This window comes from Nomascus leucogenys, chromosome 18 (genome assembly GCF_006542625.1).
Source record: "Nomascus leucogenys isolate Asia chromosome 18, Asia_NLE_v1, whole genome shotgun sequence".
Classification (NCBI taxonomy): domain Eukaryota; kingdom Metazoa; phylum Chordata; class Mammalia; order Primates; family Hylobatidae; genus Nomascus; species Nomascus leucogenys.
Window position 1 is genome coordinate 85,094,613 of NC_044398.1, and position 20,936 is coordinate 85,115,548.

General features: G+C 44.1%; 2 protein-coding genes and 1 long non-coding RNA gene across 6 annotated transcripts in view; 1 reads left to right on the forward strand and 2 right to left on the reverse strand.

The window, feature by feature from the left end:
* Positions 1–2,458: 2,458 nt before the first annotated feature.
* Positions 2,459–14,818, reverse strand: COQ7 (coenzyme Q7, hydroxylase). Of its 2 annotated transcripts, none has more exons than XM_003266091.4 (6): positions 14,684–14,818; positions 10,351–10,529; positions 8,437–8,551; positions 6,623–6,762; positions 5,130–5,198; positions 2,459–4,411 (listed from the first exon to the last, which is right to left on the reverse strand). In XM_003266091.4, exons 1-6 carry the CDS (start codon positions 14,754–14,756, stop codon positions 4,334–4,336), a joined length of 654 nt encoding a protein of 217 aa, XP_003266139.1. In that variant the 5' UTR covers positions 14,757–14,818; the 3' UTR covers positions 2,459–4,333. The 2 variants fall into 2 exon arrangements, with proteins under 2 accessions (XP_003266139.1, XP_030654215.1); XM_030798355.1 differs by having other exon boundaries at positions 10,351–10,673; positions 14,684–14,776.
* LOC115831210 lies at positions 14,648–19,628 on the forward strand. Of its 2 annotated transcripts, XR_004026729.1 has the most exons (4): positions 14,648–14,838; positions 16,119–16,216; positions 18,363–18,596; positions 19,487–19,628. It is a non-coding gene; the product is annotated as an uncharacterized LOC115831210 (long non-coding RNA). The 2 variants fall into 2 exon arrangements; XR_004026730.1 differs by lacking the exon at positions 16,119–16,216 and having other exon boundaries at positions 14,648–14,868.
* The window catches only part of TMC7 (transmembrane channel like 7), a 74,005-nt gene continuing 71,528 nt past the window's right edge, over positions 18,460–20,936 (reverse strand). For both annotated transcript variants that reach the window (XM_030798354.1, XM_003266089.3), the window contains one exon: positions 18,460–20,601. In XM_030798354.1, coding sequence (XP_030654214.1) covers positions 20,536–20,601 — 66 coding nt within the window. In that variant the 3' untranslated portion in view covers positions 18,460–20,535. The remainder of the gene's footprint in view (positions 20,602–20,936) is intronic.

The window sequence follows — 20,936 nt, forward strand, 5'->3', positions numbered from 1 at the left end:
GTAGTTTGGCTTTCAGGCTTTAAACTGTCTTTGGTTTGAGGGTCAGGTTTCACCAGGGACCCACCCCTATCTGCATAGGCATGTGACTGCCTCCTGCTGCTATCACTCTCCCCTTTCAAGAGGTACATCTAATTGCCGTTAGAATAAGGACGATGATCACTCTTAACTGCTTCCTGCTGACAGGGGGCGCTGTTTTGGGAAAACGGCAGTTGGAGCTCCCACAGATGCCTATCTAACGGTCCCTGGTAAAAGGGGCCATCATCTGAGATTCCGGTTGCATGACCATTTGGAGTTTGATGACCTCTAGGTGAGAAGAGACAAACCAGGTTATTAGAAGACATGTATCAAAACAAGGGGGTAACGACAGCTCAAAAATCCTGAGGCTGCCAACACACCCAGGTAACTTGTGGCTACAGTTATGTCTGCTAAAATTTGGGTATATGGAGCTTGGCTTTGGTTAGCTTCCCTGGTCTTATTTTCCCAAAGAAACCTCCAGGTTATGGGCACCTCATTTACCCCGTCACCTGGCAGGATTTGTAGGACAGTTGCCCAGAACTAGAATATTGATCCAGATTTCTATATTAACCATCCCTTGTTTCTTCTGCGCTTCAGCCAGAGATCACTGGTTGGTTCACAGGAATAAGCAGGGTTGGTCTAAAATACAGACAAAAACTTAAAAACAACTAATAAAACTAGAATTTAATGACAAGTGTGATAAGTTTTGAAACAATTTTTCTCTCTCCAGTCTTCATTTTTGTTAAAAACAAATCATAATAGGATTGTTTGCAAAATAAACTTTAGTCTTATACTTGGCCTGATTATTTGCATAAAGTACAGCAATAATTATTTTTCACATATGCTTTTACAATTGGCTCTGATGGAATTCTGTTCCATAAGGCATATCAGAAAAGTCTTTTTAAAGTCAAGCCCAGCAATGGGTTTGTACTCTCAAATACCTATGAGTTGGGTAAATTCCTCTCTTCTTGAGGTCCCAAGATAACTTGGGGGCCCTGGACCCATTAGAAAGTGACATTCTTTACTCATCACAGGTTAGGAGCCCTGTACAAGGACTGTGTAGACAAGGTATAAGGCCAGTTTCTCCCTTTTTTTGGCTCTGCAAGTCAAGCTTGATTCCCTAAAGGGAAGCACACCCTTCTATCAGAAACTGGTAAAACAACCAGTTTCTCCAATTGTGTCCTGTTGCAAAAGAAAATGGATTCTTGTTGCACTTATGCAAATAACTACATTGCCATAAGAATACTCACAAATAGTTTCCAAATTCTAGAGAAAACAGCAGAGAAACAAATACACTCCAAATTTTGTTCACAGGAGTATACCTTACTCAATTGTTAAAAGCTGTAAACAGCTCAAAATAAAAGTTTCTTGACTCTGAAAAACAAAACATCAGCAATGTTTTAAGCAAAAAGTTAAACAGATTACCTGTTTTCTATTAGTTCAGCCCATTCAGTTAACTCTTGTTCTGCTTGATATTCATGAATATTTCAGCTCTTCATGAGTCCTGAATGTTTTTCCTTTATTCTAATATCACAATTTAAAGATATTGGAAATCTGCATTTCAGAGCACCTAAGTTCTACAGCTGATTATAAACCATCTTTTGAAGAGGATCAAAACAACACTACGATTGTCTGTGAATGACAAGATATCTTTAGACAGTCACAGTCAAAAACACGATTGACAAAGAAATTTCGTTATTTCTGTGGTTTACAATAACTTAACATAATAACCCTAATTATAATTGATATCATATACTCGGATATTAGAATTTTAGAAATCTCATACAATTTTGGAACATATATTAATGTTATTCACTAAAATGTAACCTGAATAAGATTAAACATTATTTTTATTTTGGCAATCCCTTGTAATTAAACATGTCAAATAATCCAGGGGCTCTCTGTGGCATCCAAAAGTTAGGGGTCAAAAAAGACAACCTTGAAGCCAAAGTTTGATTTGGGGAAGGCTACTGAACATGTTAAAGGTTTAAAACACTTGATATTATAAAATAGAATTCCAGGTTATCATCAGCCAAAATGATGACTCAAAAACTTTTTTAAAAGGCACAAAAGCTTTACTCATTATAAGGGAAGACAACTTTCCAAACAATTTGTCTCTTGCCTTTCCCTTCTTTTTTTTGGTAGTTTATTTGCAAGGCAAACAAACATCTTTCATTATCCTTTACTATTACATAAAAATCTTGTTCAAGACAGAGTCAAATTTCATCCTTGCATCAGTCTACTATTAATGTCATCCCCAATTTTTAATAATACCTTATAGATAAATCTATCCAATCTTAACTAGTTTGACCATGAGGTGAGATTCTTGTAAACCTTTTATAACCCTTTGCAAATTCTTGTTAAAGAGCAGATCAGTGCCTTAAGAAAACCTTGTTGTGCTCTTATTTCAAGGTTCAATTTACAGAAAAACCAAATAATACCCTTTTGAATTTAATCAATGTGTTCACACAGAGCATTTATTTTGTAAGATTAATTTTTACAAACCATCCACAACTTGTTCAAACCTTTGGCTTTATCTTATCTAATTTCAAAGAAATGCCCAGCCTTAATTTATTACAATTATGATTCGTAGACTTTCACTCAATTACATAAATTCACTCTTGGTTGAGGAAAAGAGAGAGGTGGCAGAGGATTAATCCAAATGATCCTGGTGTCCACTACCCTTCAAAGCCAGACCCTGGTGGGGCAAGTCCTGCCAAGTCATCAGGTGCTAATTAAACACAAGGCACTGGGTGGGAGGTAAATTCCTAAAATGTGGTTCTTTCCCAGAAGCATCTTATAATCTAGCTCAGGGGCTTGCAGCTCCAACTCACACCAGAATCACCTGGGAGCTTCTGAAACTATTCTGATCCTGAACTCCACCCTACGTAAATCAGAACTCTTGGTCCATAAACTGAAAAAAAAAAGTTTCATCTCCACAGGACATTCTAATGGGCAGCCAGAGAGGAGATCCACTGATCTAGGTTTTTCATAAATTACTTAAAAATTTGCAAATTATAAAATATTTCATTAGAGTATGAAAATTTGAATCAGTTTTGGGGTTTTTTTTTGGGGGGGGGAGGTGGTAAAAGACAAGGAAAAGACTGTAATTCAATTTCACAAATAATCCACAACTTAGTATATTCTTTGATGGAAGCAACACACCCGTCTCAGTCTGTTCAGGCTGCTATAACAAAATACCACAGTCTGGGTGGCTTATAAACATCGCACATTTACTGCTCACAGTCCCAGAGGCTGGGAAGTGATCAAAGTGCTGGTTGATTTTGCTTGTGAAGGGTCGGCTTCCTCAGAGAAGTCTCACACTTCCCCTTGAAGTCTCACACTGTGGAGAGGATGAGGTATCTCTCTAGGGCCTTCCATAAGGCACCAATCCCATTCATGAGGGCTCCACTCTCATGACCTCACACTTCCCAAGGGCCCCACCTTCTATCAACTTGAGAGTGAAGACTTTGTCATATGAATTCTAGGGAGACACAGACATACAGACCGTAGCACTCTCCCACCCATTATCACCCACAATTCAAAACAGAAGCGATGATCTTTGACTTACTTGATGGACTTCATAGTTCCGCTTGGCCAATCTTAAATACTCTCATGTTTCCAATTATCTTTTGGTATCAGTAAACCAAATTGTTTTTTCTCCTAAAGATTCCTGTTACATTATTAATGATTTGTCCTTGATGTTTTAGGAGAAAATGAGCCTGGTGAAGTGGCTCACACCTGTAATCCCAGCACTTTGGGAAGTCGAAACAGGAGGATCACTGAGCCCAGGAGTTAGAGACCAGCCTGGCAACACAGTGAGACTTTGCCTCTACAAAAAAATAGAATTAGCCAGGTGTGGTGATGCACACCTGTAGTCCCAGCTACTTGGAAGGCTGGGACTTGCTTGAGACTGGGAGGTCGAGGCTGCAGTGAGTTGTGACCCAGCCTGGGCAAAAGAGCAAGACCCTGTCTCAAAAAAAAAAAAAAAAAAAAAAGTATATATATATATATATATATACACGCATGTAAAAGAAAAACAGGTATATAAAAGAAAATTAAGTATGAGACCAAAGAAGGCCCAGCTTTGTTTGCTGTAACTTGAACAAGGCTGGTGACCTGTCAGTCTCATGGCAGAAAAAACAACCCAGAGAAAAATCAACACTGCAGAATTAAAAAAAAAAAACACAAAACTTATAATTTATTAACAAAATTCACATTGTACAAAAGTACAATGAAAACTGTACACTTGTTTCTCTGCAAATGCCACTTGGTAAATTACTATCATCTTTTATAGACAGGCAAAACTGGACACACTTTACAATCTTTCTGATAAATATATCGCCACTCTGCATCCGGCCTGGATAATGCTCTTCAGGACGGCATAGGCTGGAGCCTGTTAAAAACAATAAGCAAACAAAGAAACATGTTATGTGCTCATTTTTGGTTGTAAGATTCAGGGCTGGCAGGGCAGCTTTGGATTTCTCTGGATAAGAAATAGATCTAAGGAACAATTTATTTTAGTTTCAAAGAAAGCTATTCAAAATGTCGGAATGCCTCTGCTACTACTGCCAAAGCATTGGAGTCATCCAGATTCTCACAGGAAAAGGAAAAGAGCTCCTGGGAGGCCAAGGCAGGCAGCTCACCTGAGATCAGGAGTTCGAGACCAGCCTGGCCAACATAGTGAAAACTCGGTCTCTACTAAAAATAAAAAATACAAAAATTAGCCAGGCATGGTGGCATGCACCTGTCATCCCAGCTACTCGGGAGGCTGAGGCAGAATTGCTTGAACCCGGAAAAAGGAGGCTGCAGTGAGCCAAGACGGCACCACTGCACTCCAGCATGGGAGACAGAGTGACACTGTGTCTGAAAAAAAAAAAAAAAAAAAAAAAAAAAAAGCTCCTGGGGAAAAGGAGAAGGGATAAAGGAAGAAAGGAGATCCCCAATCTGGAGCAATAATGCGTTTGCTTGCTTTTTGTCAAAGCAACGTCATTGGTTTTCTCTCCCTTTGGCTGTCACTTTAAAATGTATTTTTCTGGCAACAGAAACCTCCTGCCCCTTCAGCCTCCCAAATAAGGAGTCCCAAAGCAGAACAGGTAACAGTAGGGCCCTACCAATTCTGCATCATGGTCGAGGCCTATGTCATGGTGCTCAAGCTCTTCATCCCGAAATTTCTTTATCAGCTGGTTAAATAAAAAGACACCGAAGCAAGTTAGCCTTCCATCTCTCCTGCTGTTCCATTTCATTTTGGAGGCTAAAGCCTCTTATTATGGCCTAAGACAGGGAGGCCAGCTTTTCCTCTAAAGGGCCAGGGAGTAAATACTTTGTCCCAACTACCCAGCTCTGCCACTGTAACCAGAAAAGCAACCAGAGACATGAAAACAAATGGACATGCTTGTGTTCCAATAAAAGTTTATCGAAACAAACAGGTGGCTGGCCACAGGCCATAGTTTGCCAACCTCAGATTTAAACTCTAAAAAACTGAACAGTTCCCTTATTTGCTGTGGAAAATTATCTCAGGATATCTATTCATTTATTCAATCTAACGGGTTCCTGCTCACAGCATCTGCTCAGAATCTACCAATGATAAAGAACTGGGCCGGGGGCAGTGGCTCATGCCAGCAATCCCAGCACTTTGGGAGGCCCAGGCAGGAGGATCACCTGAGGTCAGGAGTTCGAGACCAGCCTGGCCAACATGGTGAAACCCCGTCTCTACTAAAAATACAAAAATTAGCTAGGCATGCTGGTGCGTGTCTGTAATCCTAGCTACCTGGGACGCTGAGGCAGAAGAATCGCTGGAACCCGGGAGGCGGAGGCTGCAGTGCAGGTGGAGACCACTGCACTCCAGCCTCGGGGACAGAGTGAGACTCCATCTCAAAAAAAAAAAAAGTGAACAGCACCAGGTGGTGTGGCTCACACCTGTAATCTCAGCACTTTGGGAGGCCAAGGCAGGAGGATCACTTGAGCCCAGGAGTTCAAGACTGATCTGGACAATGTAGAGAGACTCTGTCTCTACAAAAAATTTTAAAAATTAAAAATAAAATAAGTGAACAGGACAGGGCTCAAGAGACAGGGGTTCTGGCTAGATGTGGTGGCTCATGCCTATAATTCCAGCACTTTGGGAGGCTGAGGAGAGAGGATCACTGGAGCCCAGGAGTTCAAGACCAGCCTGGAAAACATAGTGAGACCCCATCTCTTAAAAGAAAAAAAAAATTAGCTGGGCGTGGTGGCATGTACCTGTAGTCCCATAGCTACTCGGAGGCTGAGGCGGGAGGATCACTTGAACCCAAGAGTTTGAAGATGCAGTGAGCTATGACTGTGCCACTGTACTCCAGCCTGGGCAACAGAGCAAGACCCCGTGTCTAAATAAAAAATAAAAAGACGAAGGAGACAAGGGTTCTAGTCCCAGCTCTGTCTGTGCTGTATGGCCAGGGCAGACGGGTTCACCTCTCTGTTCCTCAGACTGCTCACCTTTAAACTGAGGTGCTGACCTGGGCCTCTAAACCCCTATCATCCCCTAACAATGTCTAATATGTTTTCCTCTTACCCAACTGCTATCTGCCCTTCTCCTCCTTGAGCAGCCCCGTTCTAGAGCACGGACAAATACCTGAAGAAGTTCCTCGTATTTTTCAGGGTCCTCCTCCATCAGCTTCCTGATCTGGTTGTTGTAGTGATGTGCTATGCTCTCTTCCACTGCCACAGTGCAGGCCATGGCACCTTCCTTCCCGAGCAAGGCAGTCCCCGCCCCTGGGATTGTTAAACCCAGACCAGAAAAGTAAGAGACAGATATGACCGGTAATGGAGATCATCTGTGGTCAGGGCTTCTCAACCTCTGCAGCAGACATCGGGCTGGGTCATTCTTTGTGACAGGGGCTGTCCAATGCATGGTAGGAAATTTGGCTGCATCCCTGACTTCCACCAACTAGATGCCAGCAGTGCCAACTAAGTTTTGACAACCAAAACTGTCCCGAGGGCTGGGCGTGATGGATCACGCCTGTAATCCCAGCACTTTGGGAGGCCAAGGCGGGCGGATCGCCTGAGGTCAGGAGTTCGAGACCAACCTGGCTAACATGGTGAAACCCTGTCTCTACTAAAAATACAAAAATTAGTCAATGTGGTGGTGGGCATCTGTAATCCCAGCTACTTGGGAGACTGAGGCAGGAAAATCGCTTGAAGCCGGGAGGCGGAGGTTGCAATGAGCCAAGATCGTGCCACTGCACTCCAGCCTGGATGACAGAGCAAGACTCCATCTCAAAAAAAAAAAAAAAAAAAAAAAGTCCCTAGATACTGCCACATGTCCTCATCAGAGGGACAAACTCACCCTGAGGGAGAACCACTGTTTTAGGGGAGACTGGATCCCAGTGTTAAACCTGGAATTATACAGTAAGAAAAGCCATTCTCTTTTCAATGCTGTTTTATCCTGACCGTGGCCAAGAGAAAGTCAGCATTTGGGGTGAGTATATCTTTGATCTTTTATACCATTTATTCTTCTCCATTTTTTAAAAGAGTGAACAGATCTCAGGTTGAGAATCTTTGTCAGGGAACAGTATTTGGCTGCAATTGAATTATACTAGCTTTTTTTCTCTGTTGTTTATTTTTACTGTATTTTCTATTTATAATACTGACATTAGGCCAGGTGCGGTGCCTCACGCTTGTAATCCTAGCACTTCCGGGAGGCCAGAGAGGAAGGATGGCTTGAGGCCAGCAGTTTGAGACCAGCCTAGGTAACATAACGAGACCCCATCTCTACATAAAAAATAGAGCTGTGTGTGGTGGCATGCGCCAGTAGTCCAAGCTACTCAGGCTCAGAGAGTTAGGTGGGAGGATCACTTGAACCCAAGAGTTTGAGGTTTCAGTGAGCTACGACTATACCACTGCACTCCAGCCTGGGCAACAGAGTGAGACCCTGGCTCTGTTTTTTTTTTTGAGACACAGTCTCGCTCTGTCACCCAGGCTGGAGTGCAGTGGGCCGATCTCGGCTCACTGAAACCTCCATCTCCCAGGTTCAAGCGATTCTCCCGCCTCAGCCTCCCAAGTGGCTGGGATTACAGGTGTGCGCCACCATGCCCAGCTAATTTTTGTGTTTTTAACAGAGTTGGGGGTTTCACCATGTTGGTCAGGCTGGTCTCAAACTCCTGACCTCATGATCTGCCCACATCGGCCTCTCAAAGTGCTGGGGTTACAGGTGTGAGCCACCGCGCCCGGCCTTTTTTTTTTTTTTTAATACTTACATTAAGATTCTATCTTAAATAAATTTAAGCCACACACAAAAAAAAGGCAGTCAATTTAACTTTGGAAAAATATAGAGTAAACAGAATGAGGTCATAAGAGGACACAGCAAGAATTGTGAACATGATACCTGAAGAATTTAATCATCCTAGATCCCGAAGCTTGCATAAGCTCTTCTAGAGAGACACGTACCCAGTGCAAACCCCAGCACGTTCCAAAAGGGCATCAGAACTGTCGGCCGGACCCTGAACGTAACCATCAACTCATTGAACTTTTTCAAATGGTCCTTTTCTTGATCCCACATTTTCTGCAAGAAACATAAAAATAAAGACATGCAAGCATTCCATAGAGGCCTCCCACTCATCCAAGCGGCATACAGGGAGCAAAGCAGAAACGGAGAAAATGATGGAAATGCTGTCTCCCCCATTCCCCTCAAAACGTCAATGGAAACAGTAAAACATCAGACTAAAGGAATCTTTGACAAAGAGAAGAGAATGCCAAGAATACCAAAGAGTCTATTATCTCAACTCCAAGTAAGACTGCCATGAACCACGGTTCCAGGAGAAGTCTCTCAGGCCCACAATGTGCCTAGTAAATGACAAGGGTCCACACACGTAAGAAATGACATGTTTAACCCATTTCAAAATCAGGAAGGCAGAACATTAGCTGTCGTGTAATTTCCTTCCAGACTACTAGAATAGTATCATCTTGTTGTTGTGGTTTGTTTGTTTTGAGACAGGGTCTCACTCTGTCACCCAGACTGTAGTGCAGTAGCAAGCTCATGGCTCACTACAGCCTCAACCTCCAGGCTTAAGCGATCCTCCTACCTCAGCCTCTCAAATTAGCTGGGATTACAGTCACATGCCACTACACCTGGCTAATTTTGTTGTGTGTGTGTGTGTGGGTGTGTGTGTGTTTGAGACAGAGTCTCACTCTGTTGCCCAGGCTGGAGTGCAGTGGTGCGATCTCAGCTCACTGCAACCTCTGCCTCCCAGGTTCAAGCAATTCTCCTGCCTCAGCCTCCCAAGCAGCTGGGCACGTGCACCACCATGCCTGGCTAATTTGTTTTGTATTTTTAGTAGAGACAGGGTTTTGCCTTGTTGGCCAGGCTGATCTCAAACTCCTGACCTCAGGTGATCCACCCGCCACAGCTTCCCAAAGTGCTGGGATTACAGATGTGAGCCATTGCACCCAGCTAATTTTTGTATTTTTTGTAGAGACGGGGTCTCGTCATGTTGCCCAAGCTCCTGGGCTCAAGTGGTCCATCAGCCTCGGCCTCCCAAAGTGCTGCGACTACAGGCGTTGAGCCACCATACCTGGCCCCGAATATTATTTACATCAGAGGAAAAAGGGAGAATGCTAGCTGCAGCTAACACTTAGATGGCACTTCCTAAGTGCCAGGGGCCGTCAAATAGCTTTATGCAAGCAATTCATTCAATCCACACAATCTCTGTGAAGGACACACGATGAGGTGCCCCAGGATACACAAGAAACAAGCATAGAGAGGCTAAGTAGCTTGCCCAAGGGTTCAGGGCAGCCCATTTAACTTGTACAAACTTGACCTTTATGGGCCAGGCCTGGTTCCTTACCCAAACCCAGGCCATTATGAGGCCATTTTGCCGATATGGAAATGGAAACCCAGAGAAGTCCTGTGACATCCTCAAGGTCACACAGGTAGGAGGTGGGAGAGAGCCAAAATGTGAACCGGGTCTGTGTAACTACAAATTCCAGGTCCTCCCATGGCCTCTTAGGATACAATATTTCCACTGGCATGGCGGGGGGCCAACTGCAACCTTTCAGCACAGTTGACTGCTGTGCTGAGCGATTCTCAACCTTTTTTCATTATTGCCTGCCCCTGTCACGGAGTACTGATACCAAAGATACACCGCATACCTGTCTATGTACTGTATGTCTCTCTGTGCTTTAACCATAAAAAGAACAATATGCTTGTTGCTCCCCATCTCTCTACCAAGAACCAATTTTCGCTGTCCTGGAGACAACAGCATCTCCCTGGGGAACACTTGACCTCCTGTGATTCATTTACTTGAAGGCTTTTGGATCTGCCCATTCAGTAGACCAGGGTGAGGGAGATGAAGAAGTACCCACCTGAATGACTGGCCCGACGCTGCTCCGACCCAGGACGGCCATCTGCCCGGCATAGATGCGGTTTGCTCCATATTCGCCTGCATGATCCACCCGGATTATTCGATCCAAAGCTGCCCGATTGATATTGTCTAAGGTCATTCCTGAACTGCGAAATCTGACACTGATTCTTCTCCCATAAGCTGAAATGCAAGTGTTTATTCTTCGTTACGCTCAGGTAAAATCCAGATGTTCCTTTTACAGACAGAAGAAAGGGCACTTTGGGATGGAGGTCACAAATCAGCTCCCCATGGGCCAGGCGTGCCCATAAATGGACTCTGTTTAACCTACAGTGTTAAAACAGAGGATTTTACCTAAAGATCTGGATTTCTGGTTTCACTTTAAGATCCGGAAATGCTGAGCCTACCTTCTTACCAGGCAGTTAACATGGCGACCACTTCTAGATGGGCATGGTTCTCCAGTTCACTGGCCCTCTGGCCCGCTTCTCCCCAGCCCAGGCTGTACAGGAGAGGCCCGTAGAGGGCTTTCAAAAACACCGTGCTCTTCCCCAATCAATCTCTGGGAGGGCGCTCTCTGAACTGATATTGTTTAGAAGCTCTGTGCATAAGTCTTCTCTTCAGCCAAGGCCGAGAACCACAGACTAAGTTCTCTTAAAATCCACACCTGTCTAGGCGCAGTGGCTCACGCCTGTAATCCCAATACTTTGGGAAGCCAAGTAGAATGGATCACCTGAGGTCAGGAGTTTGAGACCAGCCTCACCAACATGGTGAAACCCCATCTCTACCAAAAATACAAAAATTAGCTGGGTGTGTTGGCACATGCCTTTAATTCCAGCTCCTTGGGAGGCTGAGGCAGGAGAATAGCTTGAAACTGGGAGGCAGATTGCAGTGAGCCAAGATTGTGCCACTGCACTCCAGCCTGGGCAACAGAGTGAGACTCTGTCTAAAAACAAAACAAAACAAAAAAAACAGGAAAAAAAATTAAAAACCCCACACCCTTGGGCATTCGATTTTGAGACTAGCCTTGGAGCCTAGATTTCACTTCACTATGGTCCAAAATCAATTCAAATGAACTCTCATCTTCAAAATGTAAATTCTTCATGACAGATTATATTTTATCTTTAAAAATAAATCTCCTAACCTTAACACCTTAATTATATTCTCTGAGCCTTATATTAGAGTAACTCAAAAGGTTTTTTTCCCTGCCAGAGAGGAGTTTTGCAGCATTCTTAGGTGTGTAAGGTGTATTCACCTCATTTTGCAGATACGGAAAATAGAGACCTAGGGGTCATTTAGTTTGTAATGGTAGCTTTGATCTGCACTGGTATCACTTTTTTTTTTTTTTTTTTCCTTTTTGAGACAGACTCTGACTGTATCGCCCAGGCTGGAGTACAGAGGCGCGATCTCAGCTCACCACAAACTCCACCTTTCGGACTCAGGCAACTCTCCTGTTTCAGCCTCTAGTGCAGCTAGGACTCCAGAGTAGCTAGGACTACAGGCAGGCGCCACCATGCCCAGCTACATTTTTGTATTTTTAGTAGAGACGGGGTTTCACCATGTTGCCCAGGCTGGTCTCGAACTTCTGAGCTCAAGCAATCCTCCCACCTTGGCTTTCCAGTGTGCTGGGATTACAGGCGTGAGCCACCACGCCCAGCAAGCACTGGTATCACTTTGTAATGTTTTAGGGCTCTTAACCGTGACTACCATGTCTTTTATGCAAACTTCTTTTTACTTAGGCTAACTTCAGCAGCCAGCGAATACGTGGAAAAAATTCATTTTGGATACATATGTGGTTCTTTCATGACAAAGGCTTGAGTGCTTTGGACACGAGGTAGTGAGGCGGGCTGATGAAATTTGGGGTGGCTCTGAACTTGAAATCTTCTACCAGATGGGGTTGTAAATGTCACACTTTTAACAAAGAAGCGTGGACGTAAGTTCTGAAGCATAATGACCCAGCTTTGGTCTACTCCTCGCCATGATCCTCTCCATCTCACTGAGCATATCTGACTCAAGAGACTGGATAGGCCGGGTGTGGTGGCTCACGCCTGTGATCCCAGCACTTTGGGAAGCTGAGGCAGGTGGATTGCTTGAGACCAGGAGTTCAAGACCAGCCTGGCCAAAATGTTGAAACCCCATCTCTACCAAAAATATAAAAATTAGCCAGGCATTGTGGCGTGCGCCTGTAGTCCCAGCTACTCAGGAGGATGAGGCAGAACAATCACTTGAACCCAGTAGGCAAAGGTTGCAGTGAGCTGAGATTATACCATCATACTCCAGCCTGGGTGACAGAGTGAGACTCTGTCTCAAAAAAAGAAAAAAAGAAACAGAAAACATGTGTCCCATCTCTAACACTAGCCTTGGGAAAATCAGGACCGACATTTCCTACATATAAAATTGGCAGTAATCACTGGCTGGGTGCGGCGACTCACGGCTGTAATCCCAGCACTTTGGGAAGCCAAGGAGGGAGAATCACTTGAGGTCAGGAGTTCGAGACCAGCCTGGTCATCATGGCAAAACCCCGTCTCTACCAAAAATTCAAAAATTAGCCAGGCATGGTGGTGCATGCCTGCAGCCTCAGCTACTCGGGAGTCTGAACCCAGGAGGTGGAGGTTGCAGTGAGCTGAGATGGCACCACTGCACTACAGCCTGGGCGACAGAGCAAGACTCTGTCTCAAAAAAAAAAAAAAAAAAGCAATAATCAGGCTCTTTCCTTTTTAAGGGAAAACATACAATAATAAAATTATCTTACTGAGTTATGAGGATAAAATAAGATATAAGAAGCAAAGTAACTTTATAAACAGAAATGAATCTTATTCTGTCATGCTCACTGGCTGAAAAGAGCAGCATTAAAATTCACATTCAACAACCCTTGGAGTTTTGCCTGCATTACCACACACTTTAAAATAAAATTGAGGCTTGGTGCTAGAAGCTCTCAAATGCATCACTTTATGTCCATATTTTCCCAAAGTGTGAAACATGCCAGTGTGGTACCTACAAAATTTTAAGTGGCTTATGGATATGCAGCAAATAACCCCATGTAGTAACGGGTACTCTTTTAAATTCTCTTGCAATCTCTTTCATTAAGGAAGATACCTCCATTTACAGCTGATATATCCTCAACACCTTCCCAACACTTGCTAATTTCCCCTTTGTAACAAAAGACAGCATTTAATACAATTTCATAACTTTTTAATTTCGGTTTTTTAATGATTACTCATCCATTTCTGGCAAGTGGCACTGGCTTCCCATTCACCATAAGGATTTCGTTTCAAGGAAATTAATTTAATTAATAAATGGGACATAGCTATACAAAAAAACACATCTAGTAATCAAAAGTTCAAGCAGTACTGCCATTAGGCAAAAATCCCGAAAGTGGCACATGGTAATTTAACGTTGAGAAAACGACTTCATGACAATTTTTTTTTTTTTTTGGGCGTGGGGGAAACAGTCTCTCGCTCTGACGCCCAGGCTGCAGTGCAGTGGTGCAATCTCGCCTCAACGCAATCTCTGCCTCCCGGGTTCAAGCGATTCTCCTGTCTCAGCCTCCTGAGTAGCTGGGATTACGGGCACCTGCCATCACGCCCGGCAAATTTTTCTATTTTTAGTAGAGGCGGGGTTTCACCATGTTAGCCAGGCTGGTCTCAAACTCCTGACCTCAGGTGATCCTCCAGCCTCGGCCTCCCAAAGTGCTGAGATTATAGGCCGGAGCCACCACACCCAGGCTCATGACAATTTTCTAAGGCAGCACAGATGAAACAAGGAAAGCAGGAACCAGGGTCCGAAACCACGTCTCTCTACTCTAAATTCGATACTCCTTCTACTACACTGATGGCTCTCAAAGTTTACAGGGCATGCAAATCACCTAAAGGTCCTGTTCACAGATCACAGATACCGACCAAGTAGGTCGGGGTGGGGCCCGAAAATCTGTACTTCTAGCGAGCGCCCAGAAGTAGCGGAGGCTGCTGGTCGTCGGGCTACCCTTTGCCTGGCAAGGCCCTGGGCAAAGACTACAAAGAGACTCCCGGAGACACTGAATTTTCAGTGTCGCCAACTGTCGTCAACTCGGAACGCTGGCCGCACCTGCCGTGACATCACTGCACAGGTGTGCAATTGCGTCATTCCCGAAACCACCCCCGTCCTCCTGTCACTCTCGCGGGGAACTACAGGCCCCACCCCGCCCTCCAGCGCCCCGGAGGCTGAAGTCACGCAGTCGCGCTCCGTCGCAGGCCTGTGACGTTACGAACCTCTCCCCCGTGACCTCTTCGACCCAAACCTCAAGCGAAAATTCCCTAGCTCGCTAGCCCGGCGCAGGACTGTGACTGCGCGCCTCCCTTTACCTGAGAGGGACCGCTGGGCCCCCGGGCGCAGCCGCCAAAGGCAGGGAGCCGCCGCCGCCCCGGCGCAACTCATTGCCGGGACAAAAAAGCAACCACTTCGTTGAACGGAACAGGCCAATAGTGCCTTTGGCTCGGACTGATGACGCACAGCAGACGTAAGGCAGGCTCAGCTCGCCCGCGCGCCGGTGGGAACGCCCCCTAGCCCCGCGCTAGGGGTTAGATTGGTTAGATACGACAAATAAAAAGATTATATTGGGTGGGGTCATTATCAATCACTCGGAAGACCAAGGAAGCCAAGGCACCTTGGGTTGCCAGGGAGGTGAAAATGCTAAATTGCTGTTTAAAAAGATCAGGACAAGGTTATGATTTCTCACCCAAGTTCTTGGGAAAAAGGACCATGAGGGAATTACTTATTAACAAGGCACGGTATTTCCTGCTTTACCTACGTGGAAGGAGATTTTTTTTTATTTGTATCCTACATCTACTTTAAAATAGTAAGCCTGGGCAACATAGCGAGACCCCGCCTCTACAAATAATAAATTAGCCGGGCTTAGTGGAGCACACCTGTAGTCCCAGCTACTCGGGAGGCTGAGGTGGGGGTATAGCTTGAGCCCGGGAGCTCGAGGCTGCAGTCAGCCGTGATTCTGCCACTGCACTCTAGCCTGGGCCCTGTCTGAAAAATTAAATAAATAAAATTATATGTATATATAAATTACATGCACCACATGGTTAATCGTGTTATATAGTGTTCTGTCTATTGGTGGGCTGAAAGCCAACTTTAAACTTCTTCCCGGTCCTTTTATTTTCAGATTTTTCTACAGAGAGCATGTTTTATGCTTAGTATCCACATTACTGTATTGTGTGCATGTATATTTGTGCAAATTGGAATTTTTTGGGAAGGGAGGGGAAATTTAGCAACATACTTTAAAGAGATCATATAATACAGCAGTCTTACTTTTAGGAATCTACTCAACAGAAATAATTTTTAAATGAGTAATGTGCATGAGGGCAAAAATCAAAGATGCATGTCTGTAAGGATATACAACGTTTAATATTGGCAACATCAGGGGGCTGGAACTGGGAGAAGGGAGCTTTCACTTTCTACTTTACACCCTTGGATTATTTATATACTTTATCCAAGTTTACCATAAGATATTTTAAGATGCAATACAATTGTAAAATTATTGAATTCAAGTTTTTAGTTTTTATATCACTCGTGTTCAAATTGACACACCAAAATTATTTAAAATTATGATGAACCCAAATACTACTTAGTGAGGATGTTGTAGCACTCTCATGTAAAACTACTGAGTGTCTGAATCTGGCTCTCAAAAGCCTTAAAATGTTCAAAACCTTTGCTGTAATCCCATGTCTAGGTCTCTGTTTCCTTTTTTGTTTTGGTTCTTTTTAGACAAAGTTTCACTCTGTCATACAGGCTGGATTGCAGTGGGGAGACCTTGGCTCACTGGAACCTCTGCCTCCCTGGTTCAAGCGATTCTCCTGCCTCACCCTCCCAAGTAGATGGGATTACAGGTACACACACCACCACGCCCAGCTGAGACTGGGTTTTGCTGTGTTGGCCAGGCTGGTCTCAAATTCCTGACCTCAAGTGATCCTCCCACCTTGTCCTCCCAAAGTGCTGGGATTTAGGCGTGAGCCGCCGCACCTGGCCTAGGTTTCTGTTTCTAAGGAGAAAAAATGTTGACAAAGATTTATAGATGTGCCTGTTATTTATTACTGGGAAAATTTGGAAACAAAATGTTAAGCAACAATTGAATATCAAAACATTATGTCCGAGTGCAGTGGCTCATGCCTGTAATCCCAACACTTTGGAAGACTGAGGCGAGAGGATCACTTGAGCCCAGGAGTTCAAGACCAGCCTGGGCAACATAGTGAGATCCCATCTCTAAAAAAATTTTAAAAATTAGGCATGGTGGTGTGTGCCTGTGATCCCACCTACTTGTGAGGCTAAAAGGATCACTTGAGCCCAGGAGGTTGAGGCTGCGCTGAGCCATGATCACACCACTGCACTCCAGCCTGGGTGATAGAGCAAGACTGGCTCAAAAAAAAAAAAAAAAAAAATCCAACTGTATGATTTTTTTTTGTTTTTGTTTTTTTTTTTTGAGACAGAGTCTCGCTCTGTTGCCCAGGCTGGAGTGCAGTGGCTCGATCTCGGCTCACTGCAAGCTCCGCCTCCCAGGTTCACACCATTCTCCTGCCTCAGCCTCTTGCATAGCTGGGACTACAGGTGCCCACCACCACACCCGGCTAATTTTTTGTATTTTTTAGTAGAGACGGGGTTTCACCATGTTTGCTAGGATAGTCTCGATCTCCTGACCTCGTGATCCGCCTGCCTCGGCCTCCCAAAGTGCTGGGATTACAGGCATGAGCCACCGCGCCCGGCCCAACTGTATGATGTTATGTAGCCCATTGAAATGTTTGTAAAGAGCTTTTAATAACAGGAGAAAACACTATCTTTAGATTCTTCAAGAAAACACATATTAAGTGAAAAAGAAATGAGAATACCAAAGTTCTTTCCTTCTTTTTCCGTCCTACTTCCTGCCCTCTGTGCTTTCTATCTTAAAAGGAATTTTGCCAAGATTAACAGTGGGTGCCCATAAATGGTGCTTTTTAAGTTTTTTTCTCCGTTGCTTTTGATGTTCTCTGTATTTGCTATAAAAAAAACAAGTATTTTTATAATGGCAAAACAAAATTTAAAAAACAAAAATGCATACTATTCCCTAATTCCATCCCCCTACCCACCAAATTATCCATTAAAAAAACTAGTTTCAGCCAGGCACCGTGGCTCACACCTGTAATCCCAGACTTTGGGAGGCCAAAGTGGAAGGATCACTTGAGGTCAGAAGTTCAAGACCCGCCTGGCCAACAGGGCAAAACCCCATCTCTACTAAAAGTACAAAAATTAGCTGGGCATGGTGGTGCACACCTGTAGTCCCAGCTACTTGGGAGGCTGAGGCAGGAGAATCACCTGAACCCAGGTTGCAGTGAGCCGAGATCGCACTACTGCACTCCAGGCTGGGCAATAGAGTGAGACTCCATCTCAAGAAAAAAACAAAACAAAACACGGCCGGGCACGGTGGCTCACGCCTGTAATCCCAGCACTTTGGGAGGCCGAGGCAGGTGGACCACCTGAGGTCAGGAGTTTGAGACCAGCCTGACCAACATGGAGAAACCTCATCTCTACTAAAAATACAAATTTAGCCAGGTGTAGTGGCGCATGCCTGTAATCCCAGCTACTAGGGAGCCTGAGGCAGGAGAACCGCTTGAACCTGGGAGGTGTAGGTTGCAGTGAGCCAATATCGCACCATTGCACTCCAGCCTGGGCAACAAGAGCAAGACTTCGTCTCAAAACAAAAAACAAACAACAAAAAAAACCACACACACACAAAGAAAACCCCAGTTTCCAAAATTTCAGGGAGACTGATTTGAGTAATAATAATATTCTGGTCTCCTGTTTAGCCAGCTCTGCATGAATTAAACTCTTTCTCTGTTGCAATTCCTCTGTCTTGATGAATAGGCTGTATCCAGGCAGCGGGCAAAATGAACCAGTTGGGCAGTTACACACATACACCCTCCTTGGCTTCAACAGAGCTAAGGAGCTTAAAAAGCACTCATCTGAGGACTACATTAAACACTTCTTTCTTCTCTCTCATTTTAGGAAAAAGCAAAGAGGAACTTTACAAACTGTTACAGTTTTCCATCATCACTTGACTGCTGACAAGAAGCCTCTTTGAATTCCAGTATACACGATCACATTTTAAAACTTTCAAGATGCCGTTTAATCAGGAGTTGTAAGGCACATTTGTTAGAGAGAGCTGCACTTTAAAAATTATACAGACATCACCTGAAGTTATTAAAGTTATCAAAACATATAAAAACCTTCAAGTAAGAGGTATGCATATTAGCAGCATTTAACTAAAATTAATATATTAATTAGCATATTTCGGTATCACTTTTATAATAAGAAAAAAAAGGCAGTACATTTTCGTTGTGTTCATCACACACACACACGAATAGAAAACTTGAATATCATCAAGCCTGGTCACAGTGAAAATGTTATATAAATATAAAGGCACCGGGCACAAATGTTTACAACTTTTTTTTTCTTTTCACCTATCTTTTTTTTGAGATAGGGTCTCCCTCTGTCCCCTAGGCTGGAGTACAGTGGCACGATCTCGCTCGCTGCAGCCTTCACCTCCCAGGTTCAAGTGATTCTCGTGCCTCAGCCTCCCAAGTAGCTGGGATTACAGGCACACGCCACCATGCCCGGCTAATTTTTGTACTTTTAGTAGAGACGGGGTCTTGCCACGTTGACCAGGCTGGTCTCAAACTTCTGACTTCAAGTGATCTGCCCACCTTGGCCTCCCAAAGTTCTGGGATTGCAGGCATGAGCCACTGTGCCCAGCAGAATTTATTTTTTTAAGTGAGACTGGAATGAATCTTTGGTTACTCAAAATTCCATGACACCAGTTATTAGATTGAGACGAGATCAGGCGTGTTCAGGGTGGTATGGCTGTAGTTATTAGATTTAGAAACCCATAAACCTTAACAAGTCAGGAAAAGACCGAAGAGCTCATTGGTCTCCCAGTTACAAAAATATCCCACTTTAAATAATATCTTTGTGGAAAAGCAAGAAAATGGCTGTAAGAAAGGGATGAGAAGATGTTTTTGCTCCTCTGAGCAAGGAGTCAGTCATTTTTGAGTAGTGGAGTGGAGATGGCCGGGAGAATTATTGTTAACAGCAACAGCTTTTTAAAACCTGCACCCAACTTTAAATTCCAGGCTACTCCCCAGGAAACATGTGGAGCCAGTGAAAGGAAGAAAAACAATGGAAGGAAGGCTTGAAAAGTCCATTACACAACTACAGTCCTTTGAAAAAGATTTCAAAGATATTAAAATGAAAACTGATTACATTAAACAATAACTTAAACTTCTGTTCTTATGTTAAAAGGTTCACATCTATCAATTTTGGGTAAGCTTACAATGAGGTATTTATTGCATATGTTTTTTGCCATAACGGAAATCTTAAGAGATATTCTACATTTTTTTTTTTAGGCAGTTTTGCTCTTTTTGCCCAGGCTGGAGTGCAATGGTGCGATCTCGGCTCACTGCAAACTCTGCCTCCTGGGTTCAAGCAATTCTCCTGCCTCAGCCTCCTGAGTAGCTGATATTACAGGCATGTGCCACCACACCCAGCTAATTTTGTATTTTAGTGGAGACGGGGTTTCTCCACGTTGGTCAGGGTGGTCTTGAACTCGCCACCTCAGGTGATCCACCCACCTCGGCCTCCCAAAGTGCTGGGATAACAGGCGTGAGCCACTGCGCCCAGCCACATGTTTTGTGAAATAAAGGCACGTGCATTAAAAATTGTAAGCACAGGAAAACAAACAACTCTTAAAAATGTGGATGTGTGTGTTTAAGAAACCAGCCTCCAATTCTGTTTGTTACATGGGCTGGTCTGATTAGCAGGCTGAGCTTCAGTCCACATCCCAAAACACTTGTGCACATAAACTCCTGGCTCAAATACTAAACTGCCGTCTCCGCTCTTTCACTCTTGTAAAAGCTTGAACGGCTTGTTGGTTTTTGGTAGAGTCGTCACAGAGTGGCCGGTCTGCAGGCAAAGGCTTGGGTTTCCCCTGCTTTTCTAAGTCACTAAAGCCCTGATTAAGGGCTGGGTTAGGTAAACACAGCTGCACGTATGGAAAAGCCTAAACTCCAGAAAAATATATTTTTAAATGTCCACTCAAAACCCAGGTAGACTCTGTAGGCTCAGCCGAATCACTAGGTCAGCTTAGAAGCAACAGGCAGCACCATCTTCACGCTCAGTCTAGTTAGTTCCTCATGTCCCTCTGGGCTTCTGTTAGTTTCTGGATTAGGTAGCGCTTGTCACGACTTTCCTAAAAAATAATAAATTCACATGTACATTTAATATATTTGGAAACAAATACCATCATTACCTACCAGACTGAGGGCTGAGGATTCTAACCACTGGACTATTGTAATGGCCTCTCATCTGGCCTGTCATTGTGTCCACTCCACAGCCCCTTGTCCACAAAGCAGCTCATCCTTTTTTTAAAAAACGCACAGTACAGCCAGACACAGTGGCTAACACCTGTAATCCCAGCACTTTGGGAGGCCAAGGCAGGTGGATCACCTGAGGTCAGAAGTTTGAGACCAGCCTGACCAACGTGGTGAAACCCCATCTCTGCTAAAAATACAAAAATTAGGCCGG